The sequence below is a fragment of the Elephantulus edwardii genome, unplaced genomic scaffold, assembly GCF_000299155.1.
Source record: "Elephantulus edwardii isolate Elephantulus edwardi_28Jun2011 unplaced genomic scaffold, EleEdw1.0 scaffold00462, whole genome shotgun sequence".
NCBI classification, from domain to species: domain Eukaryota; kingdom Metazoa; phylum Chordata; class Mammalia; order Macroscelidea; family Macroscelididae; genus Elephantulus; species Elephantulus edwardii.
In genome coordinates, this window is record NW_006400212.1 from 191,183 (window position 1) to 207,237 (window position 16,055).

General features: G+C 40.1%; 1 protein-coding gene across 1 annotated transcript in view; it reads left to right on the forward strand.

Annotated features, from left to right (window-relative positions):
- The window catches only part of LOC102875538 (zinc finger protein 420-like), a 15,579-nt gene extending 498 nt beyond the window's left edge, over positions 1-15,081 (forward strand). Inside the window, exons 2-8 of the mRNA XM_006902838.1 lie at positions 786-865; positions 4,730-4,856; positions 5,285-5,438; positions 6,115-6,459; positions 6,805-7,388; positions 7,896-8,099; positions 14,972-15,081. Of these exons, the coding sequence (XP_006902900.1) occupies positions 786-865; positions 4,730-4,856; positions 5,285-5,438; positions 6,115-6,459; positions 6,805-7,388; positions 7,896-8,099; positions 14,972-15,081 (1,604 nt within the window). The remainder of the gene's footprint in view (positions 1-785; positions 866-4,729; positions 4,857-5,284; positions 5,439-6,114; positions 6,460-6,804; positions 7,389-7,895; positions 8,100-14,971) is intronic.
- The last annotated feature ends 974 nt before the right edge of the window (positions 15,082-16,055 follow it).

A 16,055-nucleotide genomic window follows, 5' to 3' on the forward strand; every position in this document is an offset into this window, starting at 1 on the left:
AGCAGTTAGCAAGAGGGGTGCCCCGGGGAGCAGGGTCTGCATCAGGGACACACGGTCCACACCACGTGGCAAACAACAAGGACCTTCCCAGCTGCTGGGACAGCAGGATCCCACCAGGCGGGGAGGGGGGACCCGGGAGGGGCGACCCGCCCCCAGGTGAAGTCACACCTGTCCACAGGTAAAGTCACACCTGCCCACAGGTAAAGTCACACCTGGCACAAAAGCCACACCCTGCAAAACCTAAATGTTTAAATGCCCATGCTGTTTTATACTTATTCAGAACTTTGATAACATCTCTTTCTCATCTCATTGATGATGCTTATTTTGGATTTTAACATCTACCTGGAAATGCACTGCTTGTAGGATTTTTGTTTTATTGTAAGGAGTTCTGCTTTAGGTTTCTTTTCCGAAACAACACTTTCCAGCTGCTGAGACAGCTACCAGCCAGGGGGGAGACCTGCCCACAGGTGAAGTCACACCTGCCCACAGGTGAAGTCACACCTGCCCACAGGTGAAGTCACACCTGTCCAGGTCTCTGCACAGAGGTCAAAGTTTTAAAAATGCTTGCTTCTGAGTGATGCATAGTATTCCAGGGTGTGAATGCACCACTATTTTTTATCTCCATTTAGTTCTGTGGGGCATTGGGGCTGTCTCCATATCCTTAATCCTGCTATGAATATTGCTGTAATAATCTCCTTTTGGGTCGCATTTTAAATTTGCTTGCGGTATATTGCTAATAATGGAATAGATGGGTCCTATGGAATTTCTCTTTTCCATTTTCTTAGGAAATGAAAACGAAAAGTTTCAACTTTTGGAGGAAATAGTTTCCACCGTGGTTGTACCATTTTGCAATCCCATCAACAGTGTATGAGTATTCCCAGCTCTCCATGTCTGCTGCAAAATATAGCACTTGATAACCTCCTAAACGTTATAAAAAAAAAAAAGAGGAACATTTCATGCATTTGAATGTCATCCTTGCCCAGGGATCATACTAATCTTTTTCTCATTATAATTCCAGTATATATTCTACGAACGTGCTCACTTGATAGAGATGTCAGTGGCCAACATTTTGGTTTGGCTGTTGAGTGCTGGCTCAACTATTGTTCAGCTCTTCCGTGGAAGTTTCCAGATCAGAAGACAATTTTGTGTTTAACATTTTGAAGCAACAGGACACTTTTCCATAAAGGCTTTGGAACCATGTTCCCATCCAACTAGCCAAATTTCCACTTTGTCTCTCATTCATCTGTTCCTTGCTTTCTGACTTTGGATAGTAACCATTCTTCTAGAAATGAACCAGCGTTAACATGGCGTTTTGATATTGCTATTTCTGTGACAAGCCAAGAAGGAGCTCTGGGAGTGTGGAGATAGGGAATTGTGCTGCTAGTGCCAAGGTATGTGGTTTGAATCCACCAGCTGCTCCATTGAAGAAAAACAGTCTTGTCTCATGTGATTTTCTGTCCCTGGGAACAAGCTCTGGGTCTGTTCTGAGTGACCCTTGAGAGGGACGATAATGAAAGAGGCATTTCTGTACCTACTGGAGAGACCCACTTCTCTGCTATAGTACATCCGAAAGGTGACTACCTTCTTGGCCTGTTTTCAGTATTTCAAACCTGATGGAACATCGAGTCAGATTGAATTTGTCGCAGGGAGAGAGGGAGAGAATAGAAGTGGTGTTGACATCTTTTCAGGGATTTCCATAACATTTGTGACGTTGTATTAGTGTTTTGGTCCTTTAAAAACATGGTTCCTCTGTAGAGTGTAAACCAGGAGGGAAAATAAGGAAAGGGGCATAGAGTATGAAAGGAACGTGGATATTTCAAAGATTTCATACCAACTTTTGGGTCAGCCTGAGTCTGAAGGCCCAGTGCTAACCTCACTTGTCTTGCACTAGCTTTAGCCTCAATCTGGACAGGCCAGGCTTTGCAACCTTCAGGCCTCCCTGGTCTGTTTCTGTATTTGCCTTTTATCGAGTGCCTTTAAAACAGATGTACACTTTGAAAAGTCCTTTTGTTTTTGTTTTTTTTATCCCCCCCCTTTTTCAATCACTTATTTTAATTTTCTACTAGATGACAATGAACTTAGGGGAAATAAATCATTGTTGTCCATCGTTGAGCCAGAACCAATCTATAGCTGATGCATTGATGGTTTTCAGAGACATTTGATCGCAGGAGATGAGACTGCCCATCTTTCTCCCACGCAGCATCTGCTGGCTTTGAACCCTGTGTCTTTGGAATTGCACCTTCTTCCCACGAGGCCTCCAGAGTTCCCTGAAGAAACTACAGAATCCCGAACATGAGGATAAGAATTAAACCTTAGAGTGAGGACTTAGGTCTTTGTTTTCACCCTTAGGCTTTTTTTGCTAAGACACACATAGTCTCAGAAAGCAGAAGTGGCAGTGGGCCGACTCACTGACCTTCTTGCATGTGGATTTTATTTTTTCCTCTACATTTGTGCTGAATGATGAACAGGAGACCGCAGGGCCCTGTCTGAAATCCGAGGCCACCTGCACATGTCCAGTCTTTGCTCAGCGAGCTCATGAAACATTTTTTCCTCTTTGATGTCTCTTTCAGGTCTCCAGTGTGATACCAGGGGAACTAGTCTGGTGCACGCAGTTGAGGACCAAGAGGGACACCATTGTGCCTTTCTGTCAACCCCAAGGAAGGATTTCAGCCACTGTGAAGGGAGTGTGGACCAAACATCATTCATCTGCCTCCACAATACCTTGTGTTCTTCTCACACTTTGAAGGCCCTTCCTGAAGGGATTTTGTGGTGTTTTAGTGAAGACCTTAGAACTGCAGAAAGCAGAGCAAGGAAATGGTGAGTCCTGGATAAAAGGGTTCTCAACCTTAAATTGGTGCCATAGGATAGAAATTTTGTTGGGTTTTTGTAATTTACTTGTTTATTCTTTCAGGTGCACCATGTTCTTTTATTTTTTTTTTTAATGTGGTTCTTTTATTTTTTTTTGAACATGGAAAATGTCTTAGATTGTTCTTTTTGTCATCGTTGCACATTTCCTTCCCCCTTAGCTCCCCATTCCCCATCCTTTTTCAGTGCTGTGTAATATTCCATTCTGTGACTGTACCAGCCATTTTCTGTCTATTCCTTGGTGGCTAGATTGTTCATTTGCTTCCACCTGGTTGCTGTTGTGATTCATGTAGCACTAGACACGGATGTGCATGGACAGAAACTCTTGAGGGACCAGTGATGTTCTGTAGGACTGCTCTTCTCCAGTGAGGACAAAGTTGTAAGATGATGTAGAGAGCCTTCTTGAACAGCCCTTGGAGACACCCTTGTTTCTTACTCTTCATAATACCTGGAACTGTCCTTAATCCACACTCTTTGATGGTGGACAGGCCTCCAGTCACTCTGCTCATGGGCCCATAGACCTGGCACCATGACCTGTGATGTGCAAAGGTGACCTTCATTCTATGGGTTTAATAACAGAATGTCCAGGTCAGAACCTGAGGAGCACCCAACTGAATCCTACTCGTCTGCGATGTTCACATCCTGTTTTACGTTGTGAAGTGTGTCATTTCCTTTTGGCTTTTATCCACCCATGTGTTTGGGCAGAGAAGGTGAGTGTTTGAAATATAGAAATTATAGTTTCCACTTCGATTAACTGTCTAGATCATCTGGTATCTTTGTCCCTGAGAGGTGATTTTCCCTGGCTCCCTCCCTGCCTCATTCTTCTCGTCACCATTTCCCTTTGGACACCACATGCTTCGTGGTCTTCTAACAGTTTCCCAATCTTGATAGCAGTTTCAGGGGTCTTAGTGATTTGATGTCACCATTTCCTAGTTGGTGCTCAAGAGCACCGTCCTTCAGAGATATGGTGGTTAGGATCATAAGGAATTACACAAGTGACTCAAAGTCTAACCCTCTGGCTGTCAACACCCACGATTTTCCTTAAGATACCAGTTTGAATACATATCTTAAGGGGCTAACAGGGAAGAGAGAGAGAGAGAGAGACACCACTATCTCTAATCCTGCCATAACCTTCTGCTGCTCAGGAACCCATCGGAACAGTTTGCTTCTGGTTGGCTTTATTGGATGTGAGATAGTAGTATTCATAGGTGTGGAATATGCGCTTTCCCAAAGCTAAATACACCTTTGCTTAGTCTGGTGTGTGAATGCAACTTACTGGGTTGCACGTGGACTATTGTGGATCCAAGAATTTCCTCACTTGGCCATGGCCCTGGGCTTATCAGTCAGCCCGTCTTGATGAGGCAGACCATTTATTTAATCACATTTAATCTTGAGCAGCTTTTTCTGTGTTTGGGCAGAGTCACAATCAGTCCTGTGGAGTGAGGACAAACTCAGAGTGCACCGCCCTGGTTTTCAGAGGCAGAAAATCACAAGGGAAGAGACGGCACGTCTTTCCCAACAGACCGATGTTCTGATTTCAAACACGTTTCTGCTTTGAACTGTTTCCATTACAACATAGACAAGACAGTCTGTGTATAAATGTTTATACCAACAGTACCCACAGCTTAGTTCAGGGTGGAGTAAATCTGGTGGAGAAGATTTAATTGGTGAGGAAGTGAATGTAATAAGTTAAAGAACAAGACTGAAGTCTGATTCCCTGACTAGAATTTGGTAGAAAAATAGATGATTTGTACTATAGATATGTTTTTTTTTTACTGTTCTCAGTCTCTTAGATCATTTTGTGTTCTTGTAAACTATAAGGGAATTGGTACCTTTGTGATCCAGAATACATTAAATGTTTCAGGCAGCGTTGTTCCCGCAGGACGTGGTTATCCTTTTCAGCCAGGAAGAGTGGGCTTTGCTGAATGTTGCTCAGAAGAATCTCTACAGAGAGGTGATGATCGAAACTGTGGAAAACCTGGACTTCCTAGGTAAAGATAGCATCCTATATTTGGACTGAAAATTTGAGTATACTGTTCAAGGTATACATGGATGGACATCAGACTTTTAGCAATTTCATCTGGAAAATTACTGATTTATGTAACATTCTGTGTCAAATAGTACATTCTGTTCTTTTGACATTCCATGGAATCAGTTCACTAACTTTGAAAAAAGTGTATGCATCAGCTTCTTCCGTTAGAAGCCCGGGAAAAATCTTCGAGGCAGTAACATTAATGCTCATTCAAGGGCGACGGTGTTGGGGAAACGGTTGATTTCCCGAGGATCTTTCCCGTACTGAGATACTTGCATTTACATCCACAAAGTTTGAAAATTTTTTTTTCCACTTCAAGAAACACAGAAGTCTATCCTTTATGACTTTTCTTTAGTTTTTTATATTTTGACCATTATTTTTTGGCAGGTATTGAAAATATTAGTGATGGGAAAGTTTTATCCTGTGAATATGCACAGATGACATTTTTAAGGACACTGCATCCCTGGCCTGCCGCGTTACAACAGATATCAACGTTGAGTAGCAAAGATTATTTAGAAAGAAACCAAGAAAAGGATTTGAGGTGAGTTTTAGTCAAACGAAAAAAAAAAAACAAACCACCCCAAACCTTTAGAAAGGAGATAGTAACTTTGGAGACAGACACCAGAATGTCTTCTGATTAACAAATGTCATTACAAGAGGTATCATTTTGCGCCTTTGTGAAATTTGAGAGCCCTAAGGGAAAACCCACACAGTTTCATGGTGTTTTATTATGAGCAGATGTTAACACACTTCTTTACACCAGAGTATTGTCTGTTTTTATGAGACCTCTCAGAGTAGAAGAGTTACGTGAAGGGATTGCAGATCACCATAATGGGTAACCTGCATCAGATTTCAAAATCTTTTCCGTTTACAAAGAAAGTATCTCGATGAAAAGGTGTCCAGGACTCACCCTTCTGAGACTAACTGTTGGATGTGACATAAGGAGCAAGGATTTTTGTGTCTTCTCATCATCTTGGATACATGTGGTAGACACACTGGAATGTCCAGAAAACTCACAAACTGAATGAATTCTTTCCTGTACAACTTTCTCATAGACTATGTCATGTTTTAGATGCGCTTTGTGAATGTCTGAAAAATGAGAAGCTCCTTCTCCCTCCCCTTCCTCATAAACAACAGAGAAGGAAGGAGAATTAGAAGTGCAGATAGGCTTTGTCGATGCCACATATGCATAAATTCTGTTCTTTCTTTCACTTAAGGAGCCCAACAAGAACACATCTTGAGGAGACATCCAGTGGAAGTCAAGAACGTGGGAAAGCAATTTTGCAATCATGTCAGATCATCACACATGGAAGACAGCACAGAGCCGCGAAACCTTATGAATGCAAAGAATGTGGAAAAACCTTTGTCCAGTCAACTCACCTCACCGAACATCTTAGAATTCACATGGGAGAGAGACCTCATGAATGTAAGGAATGTGGGAAAACCGTTTCACAGTCAAGTGAGCTGAGTGCACGTGGAAAAATTCATATCGGAGAGAGACCTTATGAATGTAAGGAATCTGGAAAAACGTTCACCCAATCCTCTAACCTCAGTCAACACCGAACACTTCACCCAGTTGAGAAACCTTATGAATGTAACAAATGTGGGAGAAGTTTGTTGCACTCAGAGAGCATCACTAAAGAGAGAAAATTTGACACAGGACTAAGCCCTTATGAATGGAAGGATTGTGAGAACACATTTTTGCAATCACGTCACTTCACTTCTCACAAGAGACTTCATAAAGGAGAGAGACCTTATGTAAGTAAGGAATGGAAAGAATGTGGGGAAACATGGAAGCAATCAAGTCAGATCACCACACTTGGAAGAAATCGCACAGCAGAGAAACCTTATGAATGTAAGGAATGTGGGAAAACATTTAGCACAATAACTGACCGCACTCGACATACTAGAATTCACACAGGAGAGAGGCCTTATGTATGTAAGGAATGTGGGAAAGCATTTAGCACTATAACTGACCTCTCTCGACATATTAGAATTCACACAGGAGAGAGACCGTATGTCTGTAAGGAATGTGGGAAAACCTTCATCCAGTCAGCTCATCTCACCGAACATCTTAGAATTCACATGGGCATGCGACCCTATGAATGTAAGGAATGTGGGAAAACATTTTCACGCTCAAGTAATCTGATTTTACACAGAAGAATTCACACAGGAGAAAGACCTTATGAATGTAAGGAATGTGGGAAAACATTTTCTCACTCAAGTCATCTGATTTCACATGGAAAAATTCACTCGGGAGTGAGACCTTTTAGATGTAAAGAATGTGGAAAAACCTTTTTCCGATCAACTCACCTCGCTGAACATCTTAGAATTCACACGGGAGAGAGACCTTATGAATGTCAGGAATGTGGGGAAAATTTTTCACGCTCAAGTCAGCTGATTTCACATAGAAGAATTCACACAGGACAGAGACCTTATGAATGTAAGGAATGTGGGAGAAGATTTTCACACTCAAAACATCTGATTTCACATGGAAAAATTCACACAAGAGCGAGACATTATGTATGTAAAGAATTGGGAACAACCTTTGCCCCCCCATCAAGTAACCTCAGTCAGTGTAGAAGAATTCACCCCGTTGAGAAACCTTATACATGTAAAGAATGTGGTAAAACCTTTTTGCACTCAAGGAGCCTCACGAAACATAGAAGATTTCACACAGAACTGAGACCTTATGAATGTAAGATATGTGGGAAAAGATTTTCACAATCAAGTCACTGCACTTCACAAAAGAGACTTCCTAGAGGAGAGAGACCTTATGTATGTAAAGAATGTAGGAAAGCAGTTTTGCAATCAAGTCAGATCACCACACTGGGAAGAAATCAGGCAGCAGAGAAACCTTATGAATGTAAGGAATGTAGTAAAACATTTAACACAATAACTGACCTCACTCGACACACTAGAATTCACACAGGAGAGAGACCTTATGTCTGTAAGGAATGTGGGAAAACTTTTGTCCAATCAACCCACCTCACTAAACATCTTAGAATTCACACGGGAGAGAGACCTTATAAATGTAAGGAATGTGGGAAAACATTTTCACACTCAAGTAATCTGATTTTACACAGAAGAATTCACACAGGAGAGAGACCTTATGAATGTAAGGAATGTGGGAAAACATTTTCGCACTCAAGTCATCTGATTTCACACGGAAGAATTCACACGGGCGTGAGACCTTTTGGATGTAAAGAATGTGGAAAAACCTTTTTCCGGTCAACTCACCTCACTGAACATCGTAGAATTCACACGGGAGAGAAACCTTTTGAATGTCAGGTATGCAGGAAAACATTTTCGCGCTCAAGTCAGCTGATTTCACATGGAAGAATTCACACAGGAAAGAGACCTTATGAGTGTAAGGAATGTGGGAAAACATTTTTACACTCAAGTCATCTGATTTCACATCTTAGAATTCACACAGGAGAGAGACCTTATGTATGTAAGGAATGTGGGAAAACATTTTCCCAATCAAGTACTCTGACTAAACATCTTAGAATTCACACACTTGAGAAATCTGATGAATCTTTGGAATGAGGGAAACTTTTTTCTTCTTCTCTTTACTTCTCTAACTGTATATTTAAAAATTCACACAAGACAGAGACCTTATCACAGTCAGGAATTTGGGAAAACTTTTCTCACTAACGTCAGCTTAGTACACACAAAAAGAATCTAAACAGGCCCAGTTTATAGAATATCAGTATGCAGTAAGTTTGTTTAAATAATGTAAATGGTTAGTTGATAGCATTCAATGGTTACTACTACTTGTAAGTGGATTTCTGGAAAATAAAGGTTATTTGTAAGCTTTCTATGAAAAACCAGAGGTGTAAAAAGTCATAGAATTTTTAAAAAAAATCCTTTCAACCCAAGATACTGAATCCTAAGACCTCACCTGGAGCTCAGCTGTGTACTATCAGCTTTGGACAATCTTGAAGAAATGCTGTTGGTCCTCTTAATGGAAGGAAGACTTAACTGTCGTGGTTTTCTCAAGAATCTATATCCTAAGTCCCTAGGTTGTCTAGGAAGGGAGTGACCTCTGCTTACAGGACTGAAGTTAACCCTTCCAGTGGCATCTTTGAATGAAGAACAGGAGGATTTGCTTCCATACTCAACCGAAAAGAAGTGAATCCCACAGTTTGGAAATACTCTTCTTGCTGTTATAGACCTGTTTTCTCACCAATATGTTTTACAAACATTTGTTTGCTCCTGTTTCCAAATAGGAAGGAGATCCTTAAGCCAGTTTTCTGAGATACGACCTACAATGAAAAGCCAAATGAACGACCTACAATGAAAAGCCAAATGAAAATGAAATTTACAAATGAAAGTCAAAGCCCTTACCAAGTGCATCGCAAGCGATCAGAGTCCATTATAGAAATGCCAGTGTCCCATAGATTTTTTTCCCAAGGCCACAATTTAATGAAATGCATTGTTTCCCATTTTTCTCACATATCAGTTCTTGATTTTGGACTTTATAATGTTTCTTCTATCATGCCTATTTATTGTCCAGCTCTCACTGAGATGTGTATTATGTAACTGGAAAGAACATGGTTGAATCTGTTCTAAGTGGTACCAACACTCGTCTGGCAGCTTGCTGTTAACTTCTGGATTGCTCTGATACTGAAAGTTATGCCACTGGTTTATCAAATGCTGTAAGTTAACCCACAGTGGACAGCTTTTAGTATCCCTCCCAGATGAAGACAGAGTAGGAAGCAGGAACGCCCATCCTCTTTTGAAATAATAGGCCTTTGAAAACCTTGTGAACAGTAGGAGAATTTGCTTAAGTATTATAAAAAGGTCATTTTGTAGAAATCAGTAGGAACTTGTACCTATAAAAATATTAAGGGCTATCAGGAGAGAGCTATATCATTATTTTTTAACTGTTTTGTTTATTATTATTTGTTCTTCTAGCAGTCCATGATATATCAGGATTTTAGCAATAATCGGTAGCATGTAAGCAATTATCATGGGATCAAGCATCTCTTCTGTACTCCAGAAGAACTTTTTACTCAGCAAACAAATGGATAGGAAAAACTATGGTGTAGTCACACAATGGGATACTATGCAACAGTGAGAAACAATCAACTTGTAAAACATTAACATAACTTGGGTGACATTGGTGGAAATGATGCTAAGTGAAATATCTCAGTCACAAAAGGACAAATACTGTCTAACAGCCTCGTTCTTTTTGGGGTTTGTTAAAGTGTAAACACACATAGCTTTACTTAATTAAATAACTTTTCCAGAAAAATACATTCATTAAAGTGGTAATGTAGGGTTTAGGCTCATTAGACTTTGACATATTTATGCAATCTTCAACGATGTTGATTAGAAATGTCTTTTGTTGGAATTAACTTCTCCCATCTCAACAACTGTATCTCCTGGGAATACATTAGCTTTCATGTCTACAATGGTCTATGCTTTCACATTCACCTGATTATAGATTCCCCAGGCTACAGCTGAGATCAGAGTCCAGACAGGACTAAGCCCCCTCTGCAAACAGCTAATTCTGCCCAGACCCACAAAGGAAACACTGGATGCCCTCTGCAAACAGAATTCTGCCCAGGCTCCCACAGGAGCCTTAATCCTTAGTTTGAGGATTAAGCTTAACCAGTGTTATGTTGACAACACTTAAGTATAAGGAAAATACAGTCTCTGGACATTGAACTCTTTTTTAGGCTCATTGGCTTAAACTACAAAACAAAACCAAAACCCACAAAACATAGGGAGACTAAGAAGGGGGCCTTTTCACAGTGCTAAGCTGTGAGAGGACCTTTACCTCAGCCTTCTCTTTCAGAATTCATTTCCCCATATTATCCCTGCTTCCTTTCCCCATCTGGTTTGCAACATCTGGTGCCCAGAACAGGGGTCTGAAAACAGTAGTGTTTCTCTCTCTCTCTCTCTCTCTCTCTCTCTCTCTCCCCCCCCCCCACCTCCCTCCCTTTCGGAAACTGAAAGGTAAGTGAAATCTTTCAGGAATCTTTTTTTCAGGTAGAATCATGAGGATTTCCTCACCCCTTCAAAGTCAAGGGCAGAAAGAGAAAAAGTTTCACGAGGATTGATTCTCTCACCCCTTCAAACACAAGGGCAGAATTAGAAAAAGTGTCATGAGGTTTGATTCCCTCACACCTTGAAGGACAGAGTCAAGGGAAGAATTAGAAAAAATTTCCATAGGGACTTTCCCCAACCTCTGAAATAAATGGCTTTAAAAAACTTTGAGGAAGAAGTAAAAAAAGGGCCATGGGGAAACAGGCCATTTTCTGAAGTTCAATATATTTCTCTCTTAAAGGAGCTGTTTTAAAAAGAGCTCTGGGATAAAAGGGAAAGAAAAAATATTTTCAGCAGTTGGTAGATCTCAATTGGATTTAAAAACTTGGCGTAATGTTAGGAGAGATTGATGAAGAGCACATTAAAAAAAATAAAATTCCTAATGTTTTTTAGCCAGTATTGGCTTTGATAAGAATAGTAACAATGTCCATGGAGGATTGTACACATATTAAAATTTGCAAAGAGAGATGGCTGAATCTTTGCATGAATATGAATTAAGATATATTACATTAGAGAAGGTGAAAGCTGAAGGCAAGAAACCGCCTTTGTCAAAGGACACACTGACAAAGAAGATTAATCAGAACTGGCTTTGACAAGCACTGTGGCATTTGGACAAGAACAAACTGGGAGGAGGGTAGAGAGAATAGTGCAACAATGAATGAGTGGAAGCCCAAAATCTCTGTAAATGTTTATGAAAATTAATAAAATATAATTATAGAGAAAAAAAAAAGAAACCGCCTTTGTCACCTTTAGAAAGAGCTTTAGGAAGACTCAATCATGAAGTATTATTTTCTCTTAATTGCGATGCATTAACTCAAACAGTGCTCTTCCAGAGAAATTATTTACAATTTAAAATATGGTTTAGAAAAAGAAAAAAGTGCTAAATCTGAAAGCAAAAGCCTATTTTTGTTGATTGTGTTTTGTTTAAGTTTTCTTGTTTATTTTTTTGTCTTAGGTTTAATGTGATAACAGTTCTGAGCTCATGTAAACTGGTAATTCCGGTAAAATAAGAAAAGTAAAAAAATATAACAATGAAGCTTACATAAAAGAAAACTCTTAGTTTACAGGATAAAAAAGGCCAAAAAGTAAGTAAAAGAGTGAAGACGAATAAATAAATAAATTAGAAGCTACATAGGTAATGTGATCGAAAAGTTTAGAAACAGGTAAGAAAGAAAATGGAATTTTGTTCTCGAGGTAAATGTAAAGAACAAAAATTATAGAAAGAGGTGTCATAAAAGTCAAATACCTGTAAAATCCAAAAATTTAGACTTTCTAAGGTGATAAGAAACAGCCGTTTTTTTCCTAAGCTTAAGTGCCATGTTCATTATAACTGAGAGACGCCTCTGAGAACAGGCGCAGGGCAGAGCAGTGGACCCCAACAAGAAAGAAATGAAAGGCTTTAAAACAAAGAGAGTTGTCTTCAATTTCCAGTGAGCAGAGGCTGTCCCATGGAAATAAGAATCCCTAAAGATACTGTAAGAATGATTATTACATTATTACGAACCTTACAATAATCATTCTTACAGTATCTTTAGGGATTCTTATTTCCATGGGACAGCCTCTGCTCACTGGAAATTAAGGTTCGGGAGGGAGATGGGCTCTCTGATCACGTTAGGATTGACAGCCCCAGAACCAGCTAAGGGACCCTAAGAGTTGGACTGACGAGAAGGCAGGGGTCAAAAAAGCACGAGGAGGAAGCAGAGATGGAGTAAGAGAGACACATGGCAAGGTCCAAGGGGCAGATGCTCAGTGCAACAAGGACTTTGCATCGAACTGACAGAGACACCTTCTGCTAGAGAAAACACCCTGAATTTGGACTTCTGACCTTCTAAACGGTTGATGAGTTCATTCCTGGTCCACCTCTCTTGACTTCAGGCCATACGTCCTAAGAAATAACAGACTTGCCATTATCTCTCGACTATACCTGGAGTTCTGTACCAAAGGACGTCTTTCTGTGGAAATTTCAAGCTTCCCAAGGATTAGACCCAAGAATTTTTGTGCAAACAAAGTTTTTGTTGAATGACAGAAATAAAATTTTAATAAAAAAGAATGATTATTGTAAGAACTAGTTTAACAAGTAAAAAGGAATATTTGTACATATTAGAGTGATAGATCAGGATTATAATGGGGAAATAATTATAATGATGTCTACGTGACAACATCCAACCTTGTGAAAAGGCCAGAGAGTAGATCAATTATTGCTCCTGATTCATATAAAACAAAGGGTAGCTCCAATAAAAAGACAAGGATGGTTTGGGAGTACTGGGACAAATACCTTTTGGAATACTATTATTACTGATTCCCGTCCTCAAATGATTGTAATATTAGAAGGATCTGAAATTCAAGCATTAGTTGATACTTGCACTGATGTTTCTATTAATGCTAATCATCATTGGCGTACTGAGTTGCAAGTAAAAGATGTCTCTGTTACTTTTACAGGAATAGGGTCTATGACAGGAGTAAAACAAAGTGCTTACATGTTGGAATGTCAAGGACCCAAAGGACAGACAGCAAAATGAGAGCCTTTTGTTGCAAATCTTGCAGCTACCTTAAGGGCAAGAGATGTGCTAGCTCAATGGGCTGCCAGGTTGCAAATTCCTACAATATCAGAGCTGGCTAAGAATATATGTTAAATGTGAACTCTCTCCCTGGTAAGGGATTAGGAGGGGGGGAGGAAAAAACAACAAGGGATGGTGAGCTTCCAAAAAACCAAAACTTTATCACAGTAGAAGAGGATTAGGTGATCCCAATTTATAATGAAGACCACTGTTCAATGCTTTGCCCTTCCATTAACTTGGCTAACTGATAAGCTGATAGGGGTTTAATACTGGCCTTTAACAAAGATAAAAGAACTGCAAATTATAAAACAAAAAATTAGGTGGTTGTTGTTGTTGTTGTTATGTGCCGTCGAGTTGTTTGCAACTCATAGCGACCCTATATACAACAGCCCTAAACTCTGCTCTGTCCTGTGCCAAGCGCACTGCCTCTGACACCCCCATCCCGATTACCCCAGGCACTGAATCAATCCACCTCCTAGAGGGTCTTCCCCTCCTGTGCTGTCCCACCACCTTACCAAGCATGATGTCCCTCTCCAAGGACCTGTCTCTCCTTACAACATGTTCCAAGTATGTCAGATGCATAAAATAAAATGTCTGGTTGTGCCCAAATATGAAAGTTAGTAAAGGCTAAATTAAAGATGTGTAGTAAGTTGTAAAAGGCTTAAAGAAAAAGTGAATTTTAGTGTATGTCTTTGTGATGTCTATGTGAGGTGTGTGTGCTGTGTGATGTACAAGCCCACTGTAATGATAGGTGTGCACCGTAGGATGTCTATGTCCTGGGAGATGTCTGCATACTGTGAGATTTTGAGTGTATTTATCGTGTGAGGTTGTAGTTGTTCTGTGAGATATTTTGTGTGTGCTTTGTGAGTCCTCTTTTTATCTACCCAGCTCATAGAAACCAAATCGTGTCATGATTCCTTTCTTTTATCCCTGCACTCTTTCCCAGTGAATAGTTGGTTTTCCATTCTTAACGTGCTGAATATGAAAACTGGGCCCACGTTTCTGTTAGTTCACAGAAGTCTGTCCTCTGTGACTTCCTTTCTTTAGGGTTTCATATTTTGAAATGTGGTTCTTGGCAGGTATTCAAAACAGTACTGAGAGAGACTCTTTATCCCGTGAATATACACAGTTGAAATTCTTAAGGACTAGTCATCCATGGCCTTCCATGTTACAGCGGATGCCGACATTGTGTGGCAACAAAGATGTCAAAAATAACCAGGAGGAGTCTTTGAGGTGAGTTTCAATCCAATGACAGAACCCAAAATCTTGAAGGACACAGTCACTGGAGACACAGCAGAAGGTGTTCTGATATATACAGATTATTGCAGTAGTTGTAACTTTGCTCAATTGTGAAATTTGAGAGTCCTGAAGGAAAACCCACATTCCAGCTTCATTGTGTTTTATTATGAGCAAATATTAACACTCCTACTTACATCTGAGTGTGGTCTCTTTTTACCAGACATCACAGAGTTAGAGGAGCTGGGTGAAGGGATTGCAGACCATCACCCAGGGAAACCTGCAGCAGAATTTGAAATCTTTTCTGATAGCAAAGAAATTATCCAGACGTAAAGCTTACAGCAAAAAAATTATCCAGACTTAATGCTTTGGAGGACTCATCTTGCTATGACCACCTATTGTATGTGTTTAGATGGAGTATAGATTTCTGTGGTTTCTCAAAATTTTGGATACATGTGGTAGATCAATGGGAATGTAACAGAAAGTTCAGACACTTATATTCTTGTCCTTCAGAATGTCATATAAAATCTATTCCTTTTTTCTTTCTTACCCATCACTAGGCATCCAAGAACACATATCTCAGAGAAACCCAGTGAAGGTAAAGAATGTAAGAAGGCCTCTTCTCTGTCACTTCAGATCACCACACACGGAAGAACTCAAACCCCAGAGAAAACGTACGCATATAATGAATGCGGGAAAATCTTTGCTCAATCAACTGACCTAACTAAACATCTTAGATTCCACATAAGACAGAGCCCTTATGCATCTCAGAAATGTGGAAAACCATTTTCACACTCAAGTCAGCTCATTTCACACAGAAAAATACACACAGGAGAGAAACCTTATGAATGTAAAGAAAATGGAAACGCCATTTCCCACCTGGCTTTTATAGCTGAACATGAAGGAAATCATACAGGACAGAAACCTTATGAATGTCAGGAATGTGGAAAAGCATTCACCAAATCTTCATACCTCACTCGGTATAGAAAAATGCACTCTGGAGACAAACCGTATCCATGTCAGGAATGTGGGAAAGCCTTCTGCAGGTCTTCTCACCTCGCTCAGCATAGAAGAACTCACACAGGAGAGAAACCTCATGTATGTAAGGAATGTGGGAAGGCCTTCACAGAATCACATCACCTCACGCAACACATCAGAGTTCACACCAGAGAGAAACCTTATCCCTGTAAAGAATGTGGGAAGACATTTTCTCTATCAAGTCAGCTCTATGTACATCTTAGGATTCACTCAGGAGAGAGACCTTATGAGTGTAAGGAATGTGGGAAAACTTTCACCCGATGATGTCA